Raw genomic sequence first — 22193 nt, 5'->3', positions numbered from 1 at the left:
GTCTTGTAATGACTGCACTTAAGTTTGGTCTGGAGAATGTAGCTTGTTTTACAGAAGAGACAGTGCAATGATAGCTAAAATTATATAAATGTGACAAAAGCAATTGCAGTGCATTTCTTTGCAGTAGGCACGTAGCAGTGGCAGTAAACCAAACATATGCACCGCACATAGAAGCTTTAATTTGTGTAGTTGACGTGCATGCAGTTTATTTGATTTCCTTGCAGCTGCCATCCTACTGGAGAAAAAGTGCCAATCACTTCTGACAACTTACTTCTTCGAGACTGCGTTCTCAAGAATGCAGACTTTGTCGAAGGCATTGTTGTGTATGCTGGTACGTACCTTGGAGTTCTCACTAATGTTAGCATGCTTACAATATGAGAATACTCCAATTGAGTTCACTTCAGATGTAGATTTTTCCAGCTCCTTTTGATTATTTTTGTTATTCCGGAGTTGTGAATGCTCACGCAATTAAGAAAGACCAACTTAAGCACTATAAACACTCTCTGCAGGAGGTTGTACGTATATTGCAGTTCTTGCCATCTGCTAATAAGTGTTCAACATGCTAACTATAGTATTGTGCAGGTCTTGACTGTTCCATGTCAGTTCATTTTTCAGATGCATATTTTTCCAGCTCCTTCTGATGAACTTGAATTTGCAGTTTGTGAATGCTCATGCATTAAAGACCACTCTTTGCAGGATTTGAGACCAAGGCAATGCTCAACAACAATGGCCCAAGGTACAAACGCAGCAGGCTGGAGCGATTTATGAACAGAGACATCGTCTGGTGCATTGTGATACTTCTCGTATTGTGCTCTGTTGGTGCAATTGGTAAGTGCTCACATGTTTAGTTACAGCACCTGTGAAACATTGTAGATATTTAAACTATCAGATTAAGAAAGCATCTGAAACAAATGACAACCACATTTCAGAAAATGTTCAATGGGTCCAACTGGTTTCTGTCTCAAGACATAATATGAACCAATGAGAGTGAGTATAGGTTGATAAAGATAGCTTATGTTTTGGGTCATATAAACCAGCTGGCATGGTCACAATATTGCCGCGGCAACTTGGTCACATTCAAGTTGCACACCCTTCGTATTGGACACTATGCATGCCGTACCGTGGTCTTGTTCAGCAACAACAGGCAGCGGTCTTCGTGGCACGTGTAGCCGGTTGGACCCAGCTCGCATGCGCCACGCGCACGAGGTATCTTGCGAGAAGAAAGAAGACGACGATTCGAGGCCAGTTTTAGAACGCAACTGTCGGGGATTTCTTCATGACTGCAGTGACTTAGTTGTGGGCACAGGTTCGCCCTTAATAAATATTGTTGTTTTGTTAACCTGTGTTCCTCAACAACGTTACAGTATGTTTAAGAGGAAGCTTTTGCTCGAGCCCAACTCCGACGCAGCCTATTCAAATACATGTAAAATGCAGAAACACATTCCTGAGATAACCCCTGGACCGATTTTAATTAAACTTGTTGCATTTGAGAGAGAAAGTTAAATTCTAGCAACTGTTGGAGGCAGAACTTCAATTTAGGCCCTGAATTTTGTTACAGATATTTTCAAAAATTCAAAAGTTCGAAAAAGATAGATGCATGATGTTTACAAATTAATAGCTCTTCATCAAAAACAGACATCACTGTTCTGTAAGCGGCATCTATTAGAACATTCAAGGCAGACAAATTCGATATGTCAATTAATTTCTTTCGTGAATTCATTACATTGTGTACAAGGGTTCTGCAAAAGCCGTATTTCCATATTGCTGCATTTTTTTTACATTCATGTGTAACTTATCAATTTTGTCTGCTTTATATGTGCAATTAGGTGCAGTTCACAGAATTGTGATATCGTTTTGCATTGCTGAATTACAGTGTCTTAAACTTGATAGTTTCGTTTTCTGAAAATTTCCTATTTTTGCCAATCTTTAGTAAAAAATTGATGACCTAAATCAATAATTCGAAATGAACAGTCACTAGATTCTAAGTTTTTCTTTTAAATGCAATAAAGCTCGTGAAATTCGGTGCAGTGGTTGCCGAGAAAAACAAATTCTCCTTTTACATGTATTTAGATAGGGACACCCGAGCTAAAGCTTCCTCTTAATGTTGGAATGTTTCAGTTCTATTCACCACTCCAGAAACTGCCATAAGCTTTTCTGGCAGCTGTTTTTCCAAGCAAATGAGAGGTACAAACAGTATTGCACAACACTTTACCATGATAGTTGAATTTAGAGTTTGGGCTCTGCCATACAGTTAATTTGCTGTCTGAAACTGCTGCATCACCCCATCATATTGGACCTTATTCTTTCTAGTTGTGTTGTGTGGTGTATCTATTTATGGCCCTATGATTGTTTTAACCCCCCCCCCCCCCTCTTCCCCTTTCTTTTTTCAACAGGTTGTGCATTGTGGTTGAGATCTTTCGAGAACCGCAAGGAAGTAATTTTTATACCTTATGAACATGAGAACAGGTACATACCAGCTGTTGAAGGCTTCATCGCATTTTGGACTTACATAATAATTCTACAGGTAAGTGCAGTATTCATACTGCATGTTATTAGATTCAGAATGTATCAATGTCACAGTATATTGCTACGGCATGTGAGACTGTATATTCAGTTTTGTTAAAGAGCCGAGTTCTGTCATTTTGTCCAGACATTGCTATTAGCTGAATTTAGTTCTCTTGCCCCAAGGATCTCTTTTTTTCACACTACATGTGGGTGCGATGTATCGAAGCACTTCAACTGCCAGCAGGTCACTGCAGCCTTGTGCACAGGAAAAAGCAGGCATTTAATAAGGCTGTGTTTGCTAGCATTGGTGGATGTTTATAAGCATGTTTATAAACATCCATCATCATAAATACATTTTAACTAACCTTTTTAAACAATGCAATTTACGTTGCGCTACTAAGCACGAGGTCACGGGATCGAACCCCGGCCTTGGCGACCACATTTCGATGGGGGTGAAATGTGAAAACACCGGTGTGCTTAAATTTAGGTGCACGTTACAGAACCCCAGGTGGTCCAAATTTATGGAGTCCCCTACTATGGCATGCCTCATAATCAGAAAGTGGTCTTGGCAAGTAAAACCACATAATTTTATTTTTTTAATGCAATTTACCATTTAAAGGTGCCTCCGTGAACACGGAAAAGCCCTTTTGATGAACTTGTTCAAGAGCAATTTTCAAACGCTTTAGAAAACTTTGAGAGGCATATTCATACTGAAGTTCATTGTTATAAGTATGGCGAAATGCAATTACTTACAGAAGCTAAACATTTCGACAGAATTACCTGTCTGGTTAGGAAAGTTTATTAGGACTTTGAGAGTGACTCCAACCAAATAAGCATATTTATTAGCTCAACGTTTCGGAGCCCATTCGGCTCCTTCTTCAGGGGGTATTCTTCGGAGGTGGCGATGTGCAGCTTTTAAAAGGTCCTTCGTAAAAAAGGAGGGGAGAGCATGGAAGGTTGGGAGATACTTTACTGGAAACCTTTTCTTGAGAGATAGGAAGGGCAAAAGGATGGGGATGGCTGCAGTGATGCTAGTCAGCTGGGATGACCAATGCTGGGGGTGCTTGACCAGTGGGAATGCCATTGAAGGGGGCAGGAAGGGGGGGGGGGGAGTACACACATTTTGGTGTTGGTGACCGAGAGCTGGGATCTACCTGGCTGGGCGTCTTTTCTTTTTTTCATCGTGTCGCCAAGGCCATGGATATACACAGAGGGTAGGTTGCTCTTCACACAGTTTATATTACCTGCCGTATTCTGAATGTGCCATGACTTTAGTAGCAGCCTTTTTTGTGAATTCGTCTCTGTTTGAAGGATTTGAGTTTCTTGGAGCAATGCTGTCCTTCCAGCGAGTGGTGGTGTAATCTGGTGCAAGTATGTGGATAGTAATTGCAGTGGGGAGCATGAAAAGTCTATGATTGGCCGTAAGAGGATTCGGGGTTTATGGAGTTTTGGCAAGCCATAAAAAGCTGGGGTGGATCCGTTCCTACACATTAATTTTAAGTAAAGATTTTGAGAATTAGGGTGGCTACGGAATATTTCGACCAGCATCTTGTTCAGTACTGATTGGCTTCTCTTGATTCTCATAGTGGGGTCCTTCTTTAGCTTCTCATAGTCTTGGCTATTAAGTAGGGTGGAAGCATTTTCCTCATAGTCCTGTATGTTCAAAACGACAGTTGAGTTGCCCTTGTCTGCCAGTAGGATTACAATGCTTGTATCTTCTTTCAGTATTCTCGATGCTCATATTTATCGAAAGACAAGTTTCGTTCTCTTCTACGGTTGTTATTGGACTTATGCTGATGCTTTCAGTCAGACCTGTTCCCACACTTTGCGGTCCAGTTGCTGGATGCCGCTCTCAAGGGCGGCGGCCATCTTGGGGAGAAGGGGGAGGTTATCTGTGGTAGCATTGCATTTTTGTGACCTTTTACCAGGATTGAAGTTTCTTCTGTTGAGAGCTTCCTTGATGATTGACGTAGTAGTTCTGCAGAAACCCACAAGGTGGAGAGAAGTAATTAATAAAGGGAAAATCAGACATCCACCTGTTCGTAGCAAGTGCTACAAAGGAAATCCATACGGGTTCCTCGAAAGAAATGCCTCAGAGTTGAAGAAAAATTCGTCCTGGTCCGGGACTGGAATCCGGGACCACCGCTTTTACGGGGCAGCCGCTCTACCATCTGAGCTAACCAGGCGGCTAGCAGATGGCAGGGTGAAGTCAAATTTGTCGACAACACACGAAGCAAAGGCAAGTGTTTGATGTAGTAGTTCTGCAGAAACCTGCAAGGTGGAGAGAAGTAATTAATAAAGGGAAAATCAGACATCCACCCGTTCTTAGCAAGTGCTACAAAGGAAACCCATACGGGTTCCTCGAAAGAAATGCCTCAAAGTTGAAGAAAAATTCGTCCTGGACCAGGATGAATTTTATGGTATGAGATGCACCTACTGTATTTGAAGTTTCTTAACATTGTTGTCAATTCAGCAAAAGAGACCTGTTGAATCATATTGCTGAAAATATGTGAACAGTGTTGTGCACTCCATAGTAATTGCTGGAGCTTGTGCACGTTTGAAAATGTACCAACTCATGACTTGATGACAATGACATCTGATGACAATACTCACCAGCAAAAGATAAAACAACATATGCATTGCAATACTTCCAATAATTGCTTGCAAAATAATGCCCTTATGCCCACATCATTTGGTCAGTCTAGGCTAATTTTAAGCCCGCCTTCTGTATAAAAGTCTTCCTTTTTCGTTTTACAAATTTAAGATTGCCAAACAATAATATTAATTGATTGAAACAAGCCATTATTATTGTTGTGAAGCTTGTTACATCTTAGAGAAAGTATGTCGTGTAGAATAAGTACAGTCAGACATCATTATAACAATGTTGCATCTGATGCATTGATTACTTTGTTATATGCAATATTTGTTATAAGCATGTATTGTTTACATGCTGACATCAGTGGAAAAAATGCCTATATTTATTTCGTTATGCCAGATAATTCGTTATGCACATGTTTGTTATATTGAGGTTCGACTGTACTACAAATGATTGGTTGGAAGGCACTATTTTCACATGATAATTTCGATAATATGTTAGTATAGCAGCTTGGGCTTGTTGGTTTTCCATCCTGGTGTTTAACATTGCAAAATGTAGACGAGAGACGAGACGAGAAGACGACACCACAAGCGCTGACTTTCAACAATGTTTATTTTGAAAGAAACACGGCTTCTTATACCACTGCCCACATGTGTCGCAGTCACATGATCGCACATCATGTGAAAACACACACTTTCTTTTTTTTTTACTTAAGATAGTGGTAGTACATACAAAAGCTGAAGTTCTTTTTCTCTCGCTAACAAGGACGGCGTGCTTATGCGTTAATCATGAAGTCTGGTAATCTCGGCTGCCTCAATTATCTCCCAACCAACTGGTCATTGTGTTTCTTCAGCACTTGTGTGGGCAATGGTATAATAAGCCGTGTTTCTTTCAAAATAAACATTGAAAGTCTGCGCTTGTGGTGTCATCTTCTCGTCTCGTCTCTCGTCTACATTTTCCGCTGTTAACACCAGGATAATACGTTGCAATTGCTGAAAAAATTGTTTCTCGAATAGTAGACTGCTTTTGAGGTGAATGTGAAGTGACCTTGAAAATCAGTTCATCTTATCAGATAGTCACCTGAACAGAAGTGCACTGCATTTAACATAAAGGTTGCAACACTGTTCAGATTATTGTGGAGTTTAGCTTAAGAAATAATTTTTAGAGGGTGTGTACTCTAAGGGTTATGGCCCTGCAGCTGCTTTACTACAGAGCATACTCTTGTCAAGCATTTACTGTCATTCTGACCTTGTCATTGATTTCAGGTGATGATACCACTGTCGCTGTATGTCTCGATCGAGATCATCAAGCTCGGTCAAGTGTTTCACATTCACGAAGACATAGAGCTTTTTGACGAGCGATCAAACCGGCGCCTCGAGTGCCGTGCTTTGAACATTCCCGAAGAGCTGGGCCAAGTGCAGTACATATTTTCAGACAAGACAGGAACGCTCACCGAGAACCACATGGTGTTCCGGCGCTGCACCATTGGTGGCAGAGATTACAATCACCTTCACCCGAGCGTTTCTGAAGGTATGCACTAAGGCAGCTTCTGGATTTAAAGTTGCTGGCATTCATAATTTTGTAGAGACATTGTACACACGTCTGACAGCTCTTTAGAAAAATTGGCTCTTACCTCGTATTCTAGAGTGTTTTTCACTCAGCCCGCCACCTTGACTAGAGGAAGCGGATGGCAGTGCTGCCTCTTGACAGAAGTAGTCACTGCTCTTCGTTGGCGTGCCATGGGAATTCTTAACAAAGCCTAGCATCTTTTTCAGTCAAGGGGTAGTGCTTTGGTTGACTAGGTTGAGTGGAGGAAGAGCTTCAAGTGGAGGATCGTGTGAGATAAGGGGATTAGAGCCGACAAAGTTGTCACTCAACAGTGCTACGAGAAGTTCAGTGACAGCGAGGAGTGCTTGGTAGAGACGCTGTCAGGTGAGAGGCAGTAGAAGTGGGGATTAAAGTCAATGCAGGAGGGAAAGGGCACCACTGTAGAGGACTGAGAGAGACGATCTCTTGTCAGGGTGAAAGCCAGTCTGCTTCATTTTCTGATGTTTGAGAGACTTTGCCTTTCTCAGCACGGAGGTGCCACCACAAGCTCAAGGAGTTCTTTAGTCTCATTGTCAAAACAGATAATGTTTGTCGAATGCCAGATGTTAAGAAAAATTACATATTACAAATGCATCACGTGGTCTTCCATTCTTGCACACTTGTCGCTTAATAGTGTGCCAACAACAAGGCGAATAAATATATTTGCTTGTGAGCAAAAATGTTACTAGTCAAGTGGAAATTTTGGCTATCGTTCAAGTCTTACCTGTGATTTTCAGCAGCATTAATTTATTTATGTGCCCAGCCATAAATACATAGTGAAACAATCTCTGTTTAAGGAATATGCCTAATGGCAATATATTATAGATACTGCAAACTTACATTACTAGCACACAGCCAGGAGGCTTGTAGAAAAACTTGAGACGGTGTGTAAGAAACATAATTAACTGCATTTGGCATGTATATGACTAATGCTTCTTCGTACTAAGCAGTGTATAGTGACAACAGCCATGTATAAATCGTAGTGTTGCATACTGCTACATGACAAACACAATATTAAAGTGCCACTCACAGCTCCACAGTACTGCAGCAAATAAGCTGGCAGTAAACAGATTGGTAGAGATACTTTTTTACTCTCCTAGGGGTCCCTCAACATTGTGGCTCGAGCCTCATTCCGATGCCGCCTATTCAAATAGTACATGTAAAATGCAGAAACATTTTGCTGAGACGACCACTGGGCCGAGTTTGATAGAATTTTTCGCACACGAGAGAAAAAGTTAAATTCTAGTGACTGTTAAAGCAGAATATTGGTTTAAGGCCTGGATGTGTTAAGAGGAATTTTCAAGAATTGGCAAGTTTCAAAGAAATAGAAGCAAGAAGTTTACAAATTCATAGCTCTGCACCAAGAACAGATATCGCAGTTCTGTAAACTGGATCCGTTAGAGCATCCAAAGCGGACAGACTTGATATTTCAGTTTATAGTGCATGTGGGCTTTTCACATTGTTTACAAGGGTTTTTCAAAAGTTCTGTTCACATATTAATGGTCTATGTGACAGTCACTATAATACGTCAATTTCGTCCACTTTAGATATACTATCAGATGCAATTTACAGATTTGTGATATTGTCTTTTATTGCTGAGTTAGAGTTGCAAACGTAATAATATCATTTTCAGATCATTTTCAATTTTTATTAAAGAATTCACGGCCTAAATCGAGAATTCGCTACCAGCAATCACCAGATTTTAATGTTTTCTTTGAAATACAATAAACCTCGTCAAACTTGGTGGCGTAGTTGCCCCCCCCCCCCCACCTTTCCCAAAATGATTTCTCCTTTCCTATGTATTTAGATAGGACCCCCGAGCTAATGATTCCTTTTAATGTTACTGTGATGCAAGCACAAAAACATGTTTCTCATTATTCCTCCAAACTTGCTATTCCTGTGTTTTCTTCTAAAAAAAAAAAATGCATGCAGGGCAATTACAGTAATTTGCTGCACAAGAGTGTGCCTCTTAGTAAATACTTGTCAGCAGAAACTGTCACAGTTTTCTAACTCGTACTGTTCCTCCTAACCTATTTTGCAGCTGAGGAAAACGACATCAAAATACACAGTTACAGCTGTGGCTCCAAGCCATCCAAGGTAAGTAGTTATTGTAATTTCTTATGAAACATGGTCACAGTGCTAAGGAAGATCATCGTCAGCATCAGCATCATCATCAGCCTATTTTATGTCCACTGCAGGATGAAGGCCTCTCCCTGTGATCTCCATTTACCCCTGTCCTGCGCGAAGAGCGATGGAACGGAGAATGCTAGGCATAAAGTTAAGAGACAGGAAGAGAGCAGTTTGGATCAGAGAGCATATAGCCGATATTCTAATTGACATCAAGAGAAAAAAAAGATGGGAGCTGGGCAGGTCATGTAATGCACAGGTTAGATAACCGGTGGACGTTTAAGGTTACAGAATGGCTGCCAAGAGAAGGGAAGCGCAGTCGAGGACGGCAGAAGACTAGGTGGGGTGATGAAATTAGGAAATTTGCGGGCACTAGTTGGAATCGGTTGGCGCTAAGGAAGATGAAGACTTAAACGTGAACTGTACGGGACAGGCACGTGCAGTTTGTGTTTATGCGATGGTGGTGGTAGTAATGATGTTGCCACGTCTTCATCTTCCTTAGCACTGTAACCACGTTTTATTATGCCAATAACCAACTAGCCCAGCCTTCAACATTAGTGTTGTATAAGTTCTCATGTTATTAATGTTTTGTATATTTGATAGAAGGAGAAGTAACATTAAGCCTCGAAGAAGCTCAGTTTGAGGTAATAAAGCCTAGTCTATCTTTTGTATGTCGGCAACTAAAAGAAGGTTAGCATTAGTGACTGGTGACTGTAATGCTGAAATTGCAATACATGCCACTGCTGTGCAGGAATAGGCAGATAGCGAGGGTGCTGGGCTCTTGCCATCTTAGCAGCATGGGGAAGTTGGCAGTTATCTACAGTAGTGTTCAAGCAATCATGAATCTTACGTTCTCTCTCCATCTGGGTTCACAGCACACTAAGCACTGACTTCTAACGAACATAGAGCATTGAACTTCCAACGAACATTTTCAGCGACATATTGCGCTGTAAGCAAAACAATTTGCAATGATTACATATGTGCACAAAGTCTAATTCTTGTTCTGCATTTAGAAAAATATGACTGCTTGAAAATTTAGAAAGATAAAGCATAATGCACAATTTCAAGAGAATTTTTGAAGCCACAAACATGAAGATTGGACAAATCCACGTCCTAACCATCGTTCCCATGGTGGCTGAACAACAGCAGTGCCAGAGTTTTTTCTGCTGCCACTGTGCAATCCTGGGTTCCAAGCGCGTTGTGTTGTAAGGCAATTCCTTCTCTCACACACAGGATGACACAGTGTTCACGCTGAACCCTCAGCTGCAAAGGGAGCTGTCCAACATGGAGTACCAGCTGCGCATAGATGGGAGTGGCCAGCAGCTGTTCCTGAGCCCTGAGAGCCAGCGAGTGCAGGAGTTCTTTCTCCTTATGGCTACCTGCAATACTGTCATTGTCTCGAAATACCCCCACAAGGACACAGTGAGTACTATCTTTACTCCCTCCCTGCTCCTGATCCAGTACTTTTTGCAGTATTTATTTTTGTAGTTCCAATTTTTCTGCAGCTTTGTCACAACAGTGGTAATTTGTGTATCATGTCAACAAAATTATATGGTTCTGTCGCCGAAAGTGTATTGTCGTGTGCTAATGAAATGCGAAAAGCACAGTACAAACACGAACAAAAGAAAATGCAGGAATTTCATTCGTAGGTTTCGCATGAGGGCATGATTCACCTTACCCTGCTATGAACTTTGTACTGTGCGTTGAAGTACTGATCAAGCATGCTGATGTGTCCCCTATGAGCATAGTCATAATTTGTTCATGATGGTACAGTGCGCATCATCCCTGTGTAGTCAGCTCAAACGGCGGCTGCTGGTGTGCTGCAGAGCCAACCGGCGACATCTAAAGGTAGTTGCTGGGCCCGAGATAAGATGCGTCTGGGCACGTTTGGCCACACTTAAAGACAAGCCTGGGCTCTTTCACTGCCCAAGAAAACGGACGATTAACTGAACGTCAGTGAGAAGGCACTTTTCTTGAAACTAACACCAGTCTCGGCTTGTACAGCTTTGCTCTGCGTTTAAGCGAAACTGTGGCAGAAGCAAGTAGCGGTGCCAAGACAAAGGCTTGTGCTCCCGCGGGTGCTGACAGAGCAAGGCCTGTCTGTATTTGTGACCAAACATGTCCAAACATATCTTATCTTGGGCCCAGAAACTACCGTTAGGCGTTGCTAGCTGGCTGCAGAGCACCCTGGTGGCCGCTCTTTGCACGCTCTGCGCTAGGGTGACACGCACTGTACATGCACTTTTTATTTGCTCTTCGAGTTCATTGTCATTTGTCCATGATAGCACATGCGCTTTTCTTTTGTCTACCAACAACATGCTCACCCCAGGTGGTAAGGGCCACTTTAGGTTAGTTGTGGAATGGCAACGTGATGTTCAAGGCTCGTAGGAGAGTCTTCAGTCTTCATCAATATCAGCTTCTTTTCTTGCTTTTCTTTCTGCATTTTTCTTTCTGCTTTTCTTTCTGCTGTTTTCACCCGGACGCACCTACTTAATACGGCTCTGCAGCAGAATAAAATTGCGGTCGTTGTCTATCTCGACATAAAAAAGGCCTTCGATACAGTTGACCATCAGATACTACTGAACAAGATTAACAATCTAGGGTTTAGGGGCAAAATCCTGAACCTGCTTCGAAGCTACCTTAGTAACCGCAAACAGCAAGTAATACTTATAAACTATACGTCTACATTACAAACTGTACTAACTGGTGTGCCACAGGGTTCCGTTCTCGGGCCCATGCTTTTCTCACTTTACATAAATGATTTCCCTGCAACGCTTAGGCATTCACAGGCTTTGATGTATGCTGACGACACCGCTCTTCTATTTACTGGAGACAGTCTGTCCGATATACAGGATAAAATAAATGCAGAATTAGATAATGTTTTTAAGTGGTTCACGTCCAATGAACTGACCCTTAATCTTACTAAGACGAAGTATACAGTTTTTCATTCCAGGAAGAAAAAGCTCAATACTGAAATATTGGACATATCATTACGTGGCATTAAACTACAAGTTGTCTCCTACAAATATTTAGGCATTTTCTTTGATTCAGACATGCACTGGAAAACTCACATTAAACACCTTTGTTCTAAGCTAGCTTACGGATGTTACATTCTTCTTAAGGCTCGTGAATGTTTCGGATATCCTGTCCTACGCATTCTGTACTTCTCCTTCATTCAGAGCCACATATCGTATTGTATTGACTCATGGGGAAACACCTTTCAAACTTACCTTCAGCCAGTATTCAATCTGCAAAAACGCGCATTAAGAATTATTACCTCATCTAAGTGTACACAATCCAGTATGTACTTGTACAGCTCATTGCATGTGTTGCCAGTGCAGGCATTGTATGAATTGAAAATTGCTGAGGTAATTCATAGTATTATCGAAAACGATAATCCACTTCCAATTACTTTGTTTAAAATCCCGTTACGAAATACAAGAGCTGCAAGTAATCAGTGTTTTAATTTGCCCCCATGTCAAAATCTGTACGGGAAAAGGCTCGTGGAATTTAACGGCGTACTTATTTGGAATTCTTTGCCAATGCATATAAAAGAAGCCCGTAACTTTAGGTCTGCTGTGAGAAAATACTTTTTTGAAAATTACTGTCGATAAAAGGAACCTACTTTAAATCTAGATTCCTGTCTAAGTTGTACATGTCAATTGCTCGAGTTGTGAATGTCATTGTCATTGTTAAGTATTATGTCTGTTTTGTTGCTCGCGCGCGTTGAGGATAAAAGAACGCTGAGTTATATATACATTCGTGTCTGAGTTATCTATGTTTATATTACTATTACGTATATGTCTGCTGCTTTTGTGTGCTCGCCTGTTGCGTTTCATAGCCTAAGTTCACTATGGACCCGAGACTAGCCAATGGCTATGGGTCCAGTAAGGCTTTCGTATTTTGTAAAATATGATGTAAATAAAGAATGAATGAATGAATGAATGAATTCTGCTACCAGTCACATAGCTTTCTGCACTGTTTTGCCATTTCACTCTGAAGCAGTGCTGGAGAGCAAATTGGAATGTCTACCAGGCAAATACATTTGAGACTTGTCTGTTTACATGTCTTTTTTTTTTGCACCCTTGTTCTTTTGTTTGCTTACACATCATGGGTTGAGAGCAATATGACTTAAAACCAACAACCTCCCACAGCTGCATTGTTTCCATGTTCTGAATTTTTTTGTGCTCTACACTAATCTCTATTTGTAGTGTAGTAGCTGGACTATGCCATTGCTTGTCCACATATTTTGCTTGTAGTTGGTGCCGTCAATGCTCACTGAACCTATACTTTCTTTTTTCTTACAGATGAACAGCAGTGGCTTGTACCTAAACAATGGTAGTGCCCATCCAACATCTCCCGATGGCTGTAGGTCGCCTCTGAAGCAGCCATGTTACCTGCCTTCCTCGCTGTCATCACCCGTGGCTCGCAGTCCAGCTGTGGCTTCAAGCCCCACAGATTCCCGCGCTTCTACGCCGACGCGACCCTACAAACTGGCCCTGCCTTTTCTGAACTTTGTCACCAGCCCCTCGAGGCGAACCTTGACACCATCGCCCACTCCAAGCCCTCAGCTGCAGCCAATCTATGAAGCTGAGAGCCCAGATGAAATTGCATTGGTCGATGCTGCTTCACGTTACGGCTGCAGACTGCTTCGTCGCACACCAGATGCTGTCACTCTCATGCTGCCTGGTATGTAGCGAACTTGTGCAAGGTTGCATTTGGCTAAGGGGAAGCTACTGTTACAGAAAATTTTATTTTTTATTTTTTTTTAAACTGTGGGTCTGACTAAATGAGTTTCACGAAATCTGTGATACAAGTCAGGAACTGGCAACTGTTCTAAATATGTTTTCTGGTACCACCCATGGATCAAGCTGCATCTTCTACTCACTATGTGATCAGCTTTTGTTCAAAGCTAGAGGGCATCCATGATTTTCACTGAACTGATTGCTTATGCAAAAAAGGTGAGGTATGCAGACAGGACACAAGTCCACTTCTCTTTTCTTGTGTCCTGTCTGCACGCCTCACCTTTTTTGCATAATGAATCCTTACCAACTAGCTCAAATTTCTGTCATTCTAAGAACTGATTGCACTTCTTGTCAGCTTATACACATTCATGCATGCTGTTTCTTTCTCCCCCTTGGCCTTCTTTCTTTTGTTTCGTCATCATGATTTTCAACACACATTTCACTGAAGCCTGTGAAGCTGTTCTAATCCTCCTATTACTGTTTTATGGCTGTAGACCTCTTTCCTGGGCTAGTAAGTACTCTATTGTTATGGTGAAGTGAAAGTCTCTCAAAGAGCCTAAAAGTTTTTGCACACCACATTGACAATTATAAAAACGAAGAAAGAAAATAAAATTGTTTGGTGTTTCCATTGTGCAGGCGAGGGGCTGATTGAGTACCGAGTCCTGCATCTTCTGCCATTCGACTCTTTCCGCAAGCGCATGTCCATCATTATGCAGCACCCCATCACCAAACAGAAGGTGCTGTACTGCAAAGGGGCTGACTCAGCCATACTACCACTGCTAGCACCTACCAAAGACCAAGGTTAGTCACCCGACAGCTGCCTTGTGCAAGCTTGGGCACATTTCTTTTAGAGCACAGCTCTTAGGCGGCCATTGCTGGGTTGAGCGTCGGCGTCCCTCGGCGTAATTGCACAAACGTGCTCAAGCACTTGTCATTTTCTTCTACCACAGCTGGCTTGTTGGCGTCCTTCAGCGAAACCGCGCTCATGCCACTGCTCGGGCATTCACCATCATCTTCTTCCACAGCTGGCCCTGATGCCGCTCATCATGCCAGCATCCCATACTGCCTGTTGTGCTCATGCCATTGCTCAAGCGTTCGTCGTCGTCTTTTTTCGCAGCTGGCTCCAATGCCACTCATCATGTCAGAGTTCTTGTATTACCCCTTCCTCTGCGAAGGCGCGGGTGGCACTGGCCCACTACCAGTTGGTGCAGTGATTTCGGTCCCAAATTCTTTGCCTCAATCTATTGTGAAATGAAAACAGGTATCGAGCTGCACTCAAGTTTTCGCATTAGGGAGCATCATAATCGCTTGACACTTTTCTTTTTCCCCAGTCATACGAAATTTATATTCCTTTACCCATATTACATTGCCCACAGAAGATGCAGAAAGCTCATCAAATCCAATCATCTTTGTCACATTGCATAAATAGTACAGAAGAAAAGGCTGTGGAATAAAGCTTGACTACTTGACTAGCCCACAGCTCATGGTGTCCTTGCTTTGCAACAATGCAGAGCCAGTTTGAATACAAAAGCAATAAGTCAAATCAAGGAACGATATAAACTGTAATACATGAAGAACAACTGTCAAAACTCCATAATGTAACATTCGAAGTGTAGGCCGCTACAGTCAAGACAGATCTGTCTTAGATTAGCACATATATTATACATATGTGATTACATAGTGAAAAGCTGTTGCATTTCTTCAACCCCAGTAAATTAATGTTTCAAAGTCTTAAACATACATGCTCACATGCATGTATGAATAGTGATTCAGCAGTACAGCTGCAAGAGTTGCAAGGAGATGCCACGCATGTTAATGTAACATGACAAGGTATGTTTTCAATGTGGAGTATCGGTATCCAAATTATTTTTGTGAAGAGCAGACACAGCTCGCAGTTCACTGTGCCTCTTCCACTGAGCACTGCATCTTCACATTGCATGTCCCTGATTTTCACAAGTTGTCCGAAAACACCGGACTTTTATCATCCATGGATGGTTTTACGTAGAGAGAGGTTTTATTCAAGGAAAGGCAGTGAGGTTAGCCTGCTAGTGTTCTCCAGCCTGCTATATATTTTATATGGCCTAATTAACTATTTCGTTACCACCAGAAATGTACTCATGTTCGATTATTTTACATTCTAACATTTTATTTCAAGGTGTAGTAGTTTCAGTGTATACCGTTATACATAAAACTATAGCCTGATCACTGGTTTATTGAATGGATGTAAGGCATTAATAAATGCTGAGACAGTTTTTGAGAATTCTAATGTGAAACTTCAAACAACGTTAAAGAAAATAATAATTTGTTATTTTCAGTATAAGTACTGGGAGTAAAAAAATTCTTAAATATACAAAATATGTGCCTGTCTCTTAGTATCCAACTTTTGTAAATTAGACCATGCAACGAAAATTATTATGCAGAATTGTGCACGTAAATACTAGCCAAAGTGATACCCATGCTATGTGGGAAATGCACTACCTTCGCAAATGTAAAAACAGGTATGTTTCTTTTGGGCAGGGAGCATTTGTTTTTGCTTATGGCAGCAGGCACCTGGTTTGTCTTACTGCACTATTTAGGCTTGCAAAGGAATAGTTGTCAGGTCATGGAGCATGCAGAAGCATCCTCATCCTTGTATATTGCATTTGATCAGCTTTTCTGCACAAGCAAGCTGGTCTAGCGCATGTTCAACTGGTGCTGGAGCCTCCACGTGCTCGGTTCAGTGTTGCAAAGTATTGTACAATAATGAGGATTAAAGGCACTTGCACAGGCACTGTTCAAAATGTAAGAGGTTAGACAGCAAGCGTTGGCCGAAGTTCGATCTGAAAGCGACTGCATGCTCTTGTGTGAGTGAAAACCCCACAAGACAGAAAGGGTCGCTCGTAATAACTTGTACATACATTGTCAAAATGCTGATGGATAAAAGCCACCACTGGTGGGAAAGATAATGTTGCACTTGATATCAGTCTAACACAATTATCAAAACAAAAATTTGGAGGACACTTAAACTTCGCCTTTAAAAGTGGAGTGCGATAGCATTAAAAGATCCCTGACTGCTTCTCATGCTTCCCGGCAACTGGAGTGTATGTAACCTTAATGTTTACCTGGAAACGTTTGCTGCGAACGCTATGCATGATGGCGAGCATTGTGGTAAAACCACAGCCTCTTGCATGGGCCACGATGTGGCGGAGGCGAACGGCAGCTGGAGTTAATACAAGGAACCAGGCGCGCTGCTCCGAGGCCCCCAAGACACCCATTGTGCCAGCGCACGCAAAATGGCAGATGCCGTGGCCGGTCTGTGAACCCCATGACTGGTTTGTGTGTGTGAAGGGGTTTCTTTCAGTTTTCGCATTGCAGAATTACGTTTTCTCATATAGTCAAATTACAACCGAGAGATATCATGCCTGTAGGTTGTGTGCAAGTCGTAGTTTACAATTTTTCTACGTATTTTAGCTTGAGAAATTTTATTAGTTCAGTCAATTCCTTGCATCATATGGAAGGCCTGGGTATACGTGGTTCGAAAATATTTTTGCCCATGCGACATCTGATGCCGGATGTAAGACGCTGGATTTTCTGCAACACAGGCTTCAACAATAAAGATTGTTGCAAGTTAGCGCCTGTGTGTGTCACGTCTCACCTTCGTCCTTGTCTTTTTAACGCGCTATAATCCTCACAGGCTTCTTAACGTTATTGCGTTAACACGCACTTATGGGCACCTACCATTGTTTCAGATATCATTGAAACAGCCTAGACAGCCTAGGATTGGAGAATTAGACAAGCCACAAGAAGCTTCTGAGTCGACTACAGCATGAATTTTACATTATTTTATCGAGGAAGTGCTAGGAGCACTAGAGGCTAGTTTCGACAATACCTTCAGTCGGTGTTTTATTTTTCCAGACTCCCCGATCTGCCAAAAATTGTCAAACCTGAGCAATAGTGAGAGTTTAGTCATCATTTCAAACGGTGCATGGCGTTTCGAGTAGAAAGATTCCAGCAAAAATATTTCACGTCTTGAAACAGTGTCGACCAAATTGACCGACTTATATAGATAGCCCCGGCAAGGAAAGAGTTAACGAGCTAAAACCCATGTCTTAGAAAACTTGCTGCAGCAAGTTGTATAGTTATTGTGTGTTATTGGCCTTCTCAAAGAAGCTTGAGAACAGGTTAAGGACTGCACGAAGAGCAATGGAATGAAGAATGCTAGGCATCACTTTAAGAGACAGAAAGAGAGATGTTTTGATCAGAGAGCAAATGGGTATAGACAATATTCTAACAGACATTAAGAATTAAATGAGGAAATTTGCTAGTGCTAGCTGGAATCGGTTGGCACAGGACAGGGGTAATTGGAGATCGCAGGGAGAGGCCTTCGTCCTGCAGTGAACATAAAATAGGATTATTATTATTATTATTATTATTATTATTATTATTATTATTATTATTATTATTATTATTATTATTATTATTATTATTATTATTATTATTATTATTATTATTGGTCGTATGTTGTATAGTTGCTGCATATTCAGTTGCCGCTGGGGATTTGCACAGGTCCTGCTTTTCTTGCTTATGAAAGCAAGAGCTGCATGCATTCACAGCCATTAAAAAAAAAAATGCATTGCCATGATCTTTTTTTACAGCCATGCGTCAGGTGATACTGCGCACTCAGCAGCACCTGAACCAGTACAGCAAGAAGGGCCTTCGTGTTCTTTGCATGGCCAAGAAGGTAGGTGAACTGCAGAACTCTTCAGTTGGAGCGTGCTCATCACATTGATGATTGTGATCGTCTAGCACTCTTGCTGAAGAGACAGCTGAATGCAGGGCAAAGGCCTCTCGCTATACTCTCCAATTACCTTGACGTGCACTGACTACTCCTTACGCCTGCAAAACTTCTAACCTGGCGAATCCATGTGGTTCTCTGCATGTTAATATTTTTCCTATCCTCTGCTATTCCCAACCATGTATGACATGCCTTGCCGAAGCTCTTTTCCACTTGACTTTTTCTAAAGCATCATCGTCTTTTGTTTGTTCTCTAATTCATTTTGTTCCTCTGTCTCCTAATTTGGCGTGTTATCATTTTCCCGACAATCCCTCACTGTGCTGTTGTTTCTTTACAAATGTTCTCATTTGTCGCTGAGTTTGGCTTCATATGTGAGAAAAGTACTGTATGTGTTTCACAATAATTCATTCTACTGCATAATTACGTTATAAATTGTTGAAATGGGGTGATTCTGAAGAGAGGAAGAGAAAAAGAATGAGGGCCTCTACGTAAACATATTTAAGTGGGACCAGCTGTTCCAAATAAACTCATAGCACACTGTTGCACTTGCAGCCAGTTAGAACATCTATAAGCGAGTAGAACATGCCGCAAACAGCAAGACTTCAGAGTATACTTTAAAAACTAAACTATTCTGCACAAGGTGAACCCAAGAATGAGTTTTCTTAGCACAGCTTCATTGTAGTGCTTGCCAGTTTCTCAGACTGCACTGGAATTTTCATATTCTTGTTATTGTTGATACCCTGTAAACTTTGTCATTGATGTGATCACATTCAGCTGCTGAGTGGTTTGCACTTCATTACATCAGGTGTTGGAGGACGAAGAGTACGAAGAATGGCTGGAGCAGCACAAGGCCTCTGAACTCAGTGTAGGGGAGGCTGAGGAGAGGCTTGTCAGTTCAGCTCGCCTTATGGAGACAAACTTGGAGCTGCTGGGCGCAACCGGCATTGAGGACAGGCTCCAAGAAGGGGTGCCCGAGACCATAGCAGCACTACGTGCAGCTGGCATTGTCATCTGGGTTCTTACAGGGGACAAACAGGTCAATCTCTACCATTCTCTCACTTTTAAAGCCATAGCTGTTGTGGGCTCATTCTCCTAGTGATTGTGATGTCTGCCAGGGTCACCAGTCTCTGCCAGTGACTTGCCAGAATCCCAAAGTGCTCAGCGAGAAGGTTATAAAAAAAGTAAAGAAAGAAAGCCAAGTGTTCCACCATAATTTCAACTCGGGACCCGCAGGAGGCAATAAAAGATTTTACCTCTCAGCTACTCCACTGATGCTGTAGCAGAGAGAACATCGCACCTTGAGAGCATACTTGCACCACCAGCTGCTCTGATTGGCTGATGCTATGCTCTCAGACTCCATTCCTCTCTGTTGGATGGCACTGGCATCAGCCTCTCCTTTGTCTTCTAATGCGCCGTACCACTTGTGAAGAGTGTCTTATGTTTTTCTTTTTCTTCTCTGAATCTTTGCTGCAAACAATACTACATAAAAAAAATGGCTGTGGCTTAGGTAAGGTTAAGCCCAGGATGCGAAGCATACTAGCCTTTATTTTAGTTGTTGAACCACTGTTTAGCCTGGTGAACTGCTGTTGCTTGGCTATATTTGGTTCGGCTAGACGAAGAAACAACTCATGCATTACTTCTTCGCCTTCAAGAGTGGAACGCGACAGCGTTCCCGTCGACCCGCCAAGGGGTGTAAGACAATGGGCTACAGGGCAGCGACTACGCGCCCCGCATTGGACGCGGTGAGCGTCGAGCAAAGCAGCGTTCGGCGCGGCAACGAAATGTGCGCCTGAGCAAGAGACGCACGCCTTAGAAACAGCGCGTTTCTAAGGCAACACCGCATTCACTAGAGGCGCTTTTGTACCGCTTTGAAGCGTTGTACTCGTGGCTCAGTGGTAGCGTCTCCGTCCCACACTCCGGAGACCCTGGTTCGATTCCCACCCAGCCCGTCTTGCAAGAGTTGAGCCAAAGCCACTTCTCCTCTGTCGTGACGTCACGGTGTCACGTGATTTCATGGTCACCGCCGCGCCTGAGGAGCTGGGTTGAGCCCTCGTAATATGCTTCGCATAAAAATGCCAGACTTACCGCACATAATATTGGGCCAGCTATCGCATAACTCTGCATTGTGGGCAAACCTGCAGTTTTTTTTTTTCCATTCTTGTGTTCTGCACAAACATTTTTATGTTCAGTGCCTGCCAATCATTAGAGAGTCTGAGCAGTAGAGACAGTATTAGTAATATTGTGGCACTCTTGCGTGCGTAGATTAGTGGGTTTACGCCTCAACAGTATGTGGGTCATCGAAGACAGGTGAAGGAGGAAGACGATTGTGCGGCTGGCTAGCTGAATCTCGATAGGCGCTCAGCTGATCAAGGCCATTACAACTAATGCTACCTGACTTGTCAATAAACGCCTTTCGTGAGCGTAACAATATATAACTAGAATACAGCCGACTTCTGTTAATTCAACCCTCACGGAATGGATGAAACTGATTGAATTATTCACCAGGTTGAATTAAACAAGATGCAGTAAAAAAAATACATAAAAACTTACCACTGGGGTTCATTTGGCAGTATTTGTCCAATTCTAACATACCCCTGAATCAAGTAAATCGGAGTCAAATTAACAGAAGTCTGCTGTATCAGTATGTGACCAGGGCAGCAGCTGTTCTGGCAACACATAGTCAGTATTCTGTGCACAATGCATCAGCAAGGAGAGAGTTTCTCTACATATGAACACCCACATGAATGTTCGCATCTCTAGCAGAGATGCAAAACTAACACCCCTTTGTTGTTATTTGACCGTAATTTCCTGTAACCAAAAGCAGGGAAAGGCACTTGATTGTGCACCTCAGCTAGCAGCAGTGCCCCAGTACTAGCACATCACAACTGAATTGCAGAGCTGAAACTTGTCATTTCTAAGACTCGGCAACAATTATGAATGTTTGGGAAACAAAACAACTGTGAAAAATTGAACAAAAATAATGGAGCTCTCTTCAGTTGCACACCCCCTTTAGCAAAAGTATATACAAACCACAGGCATGCCGAAACAACTGTATTTGTAATTCAGGTGCACAGACTGAAATTCACAAGTGCACTGGAAAGTTCGCAATGCCAAGTTTGGACTGCAGTCCTCAATTTCAAGTTACATTCATAGGTGGAGAAGAAAATCGGCTTTATTGCAGAATCCTTGGTTCATATACTTTTGCTCAAGGGAGTACATTGCAAAATATTGACAATTCCTATTACTCTCTTTTGCAGGAGACTGCAGTCAATATTGCTTACTCATGTCAACTGTTCTCAGCAGACATGGAAGTACTAACACTCAATGCTCGTTCACAGGTAAGTCGACCTTGGCTTGTTTTCAAATGCTTGAAGGCCATTTTAATATAGACATGGTGAGCTTGAAGAAATTAATGCAGCCATCCAAGTCAGCACTGTAATCTGTGTTGAACATGTTTTTACTGTTACTAAAAAAAAAAAAAACCCAAAGGGCATCGAAACAGACTTAAAGCGAAGCTTTTATTGTGGAGCAAAATGGGCTTTGAAGCTGCGGTGGTTGAACTGAAAAGAGGAGGAAGGAATGTGGAGAAGGGTGTGGTGGAGAGGCTGTGAGAGGGTATGTGTAGGGCACGGCAGCGTGAGTTGGCTGTGACAGTGATGATGTCATTTTCACTATGGAGGATGCACACATGCCCTTGGTCATGTCAATAGTGATGCGCCTCAGTGACATGCGTCCGGCATGCATCTTGCCAACCCAGAGCTCTGAGTTGGCATTTTCAGCGTGTCCACCAACGTGGAATACCAGGAATTCTGAGCGATTTTGAATAGTCCGGAAATACTAAGGAAAACTCGGGGAATTG

At 42.2% G+C, this 22193-nt stretch overlaps 1 protein-coding gene across 2 annotated transcripts in view; it reads left to right on the top strand.

Moving 5' to 3' along the window:
• The window catches only part of LOC135919521 (phospholipid-transporting ATPase VA-like), a 190303-nt gene that overhangs the window by 138972 nt on the left and 29138 nt on the right, over positions 1 to 22193 (top strand). For both annotated transcript variants that reach the window (XM_065453401.2, XM_065453400.2), the window contains 11 exons: positions 225 to 331; positions 697 to 828; positions 2394 to 2524; positions 6367 to 6631; positions 8730 to 8785; positions 10049 to 10237; positions 13123 to 13504; positions 14197 to 14361; positions 18195 to 18280; positions 19140 to 19370; positions 21592 to 21672. In XM_065453401.2, the coding sequence (XP_065309473.2) occupies positions 225 to 331; positions 697 to 828; positions 2394 to 2524; positions 6367 to 6631; positions 8730 to 8785; positions 10049 to 10237; positions 13123 to 13504; positions 14197 to 14361; positions 18195 to 18280; positions 19140 to 19370; positions 21592 to 21672 (1825 nt within the window). The remainder of the gene's footprint in view (positions 1 to 224; positions 332 to 696; positions 829 to 2393; positions 2525 to 6366; positions 6632 to 8729; positions 8786 to 10048; positions 10238 to 13122; positions 13505 to 14196; positions 14362 to 18194; positions 18281 to 19139; positions 19371 to 21591; positions 21673 to 22193) is intronic.

This window comes from Dermacentor albipictus, chromosome 3 (genome assembly GCF_038994185.2).
Source record: "Dermacentor albipictus isolate Rhodes 1998 colony chromosome 3, USDA_Dalb.pri_finalv2, whole genome shotgun sequence".
NCBI classification, from domain to species: domain Eukaryota; kingdom Metazoa; phylum Arthropoda; class Arachnida; order Ixodida; family Ixodidae; genus Dermacentor; species Dermacentor albipictus.
The sequence above is the reverse complement of the archived record's forward strand: the minus strand, read 5'-3'. Positions and strand labels throughout refer to the sequence as shown.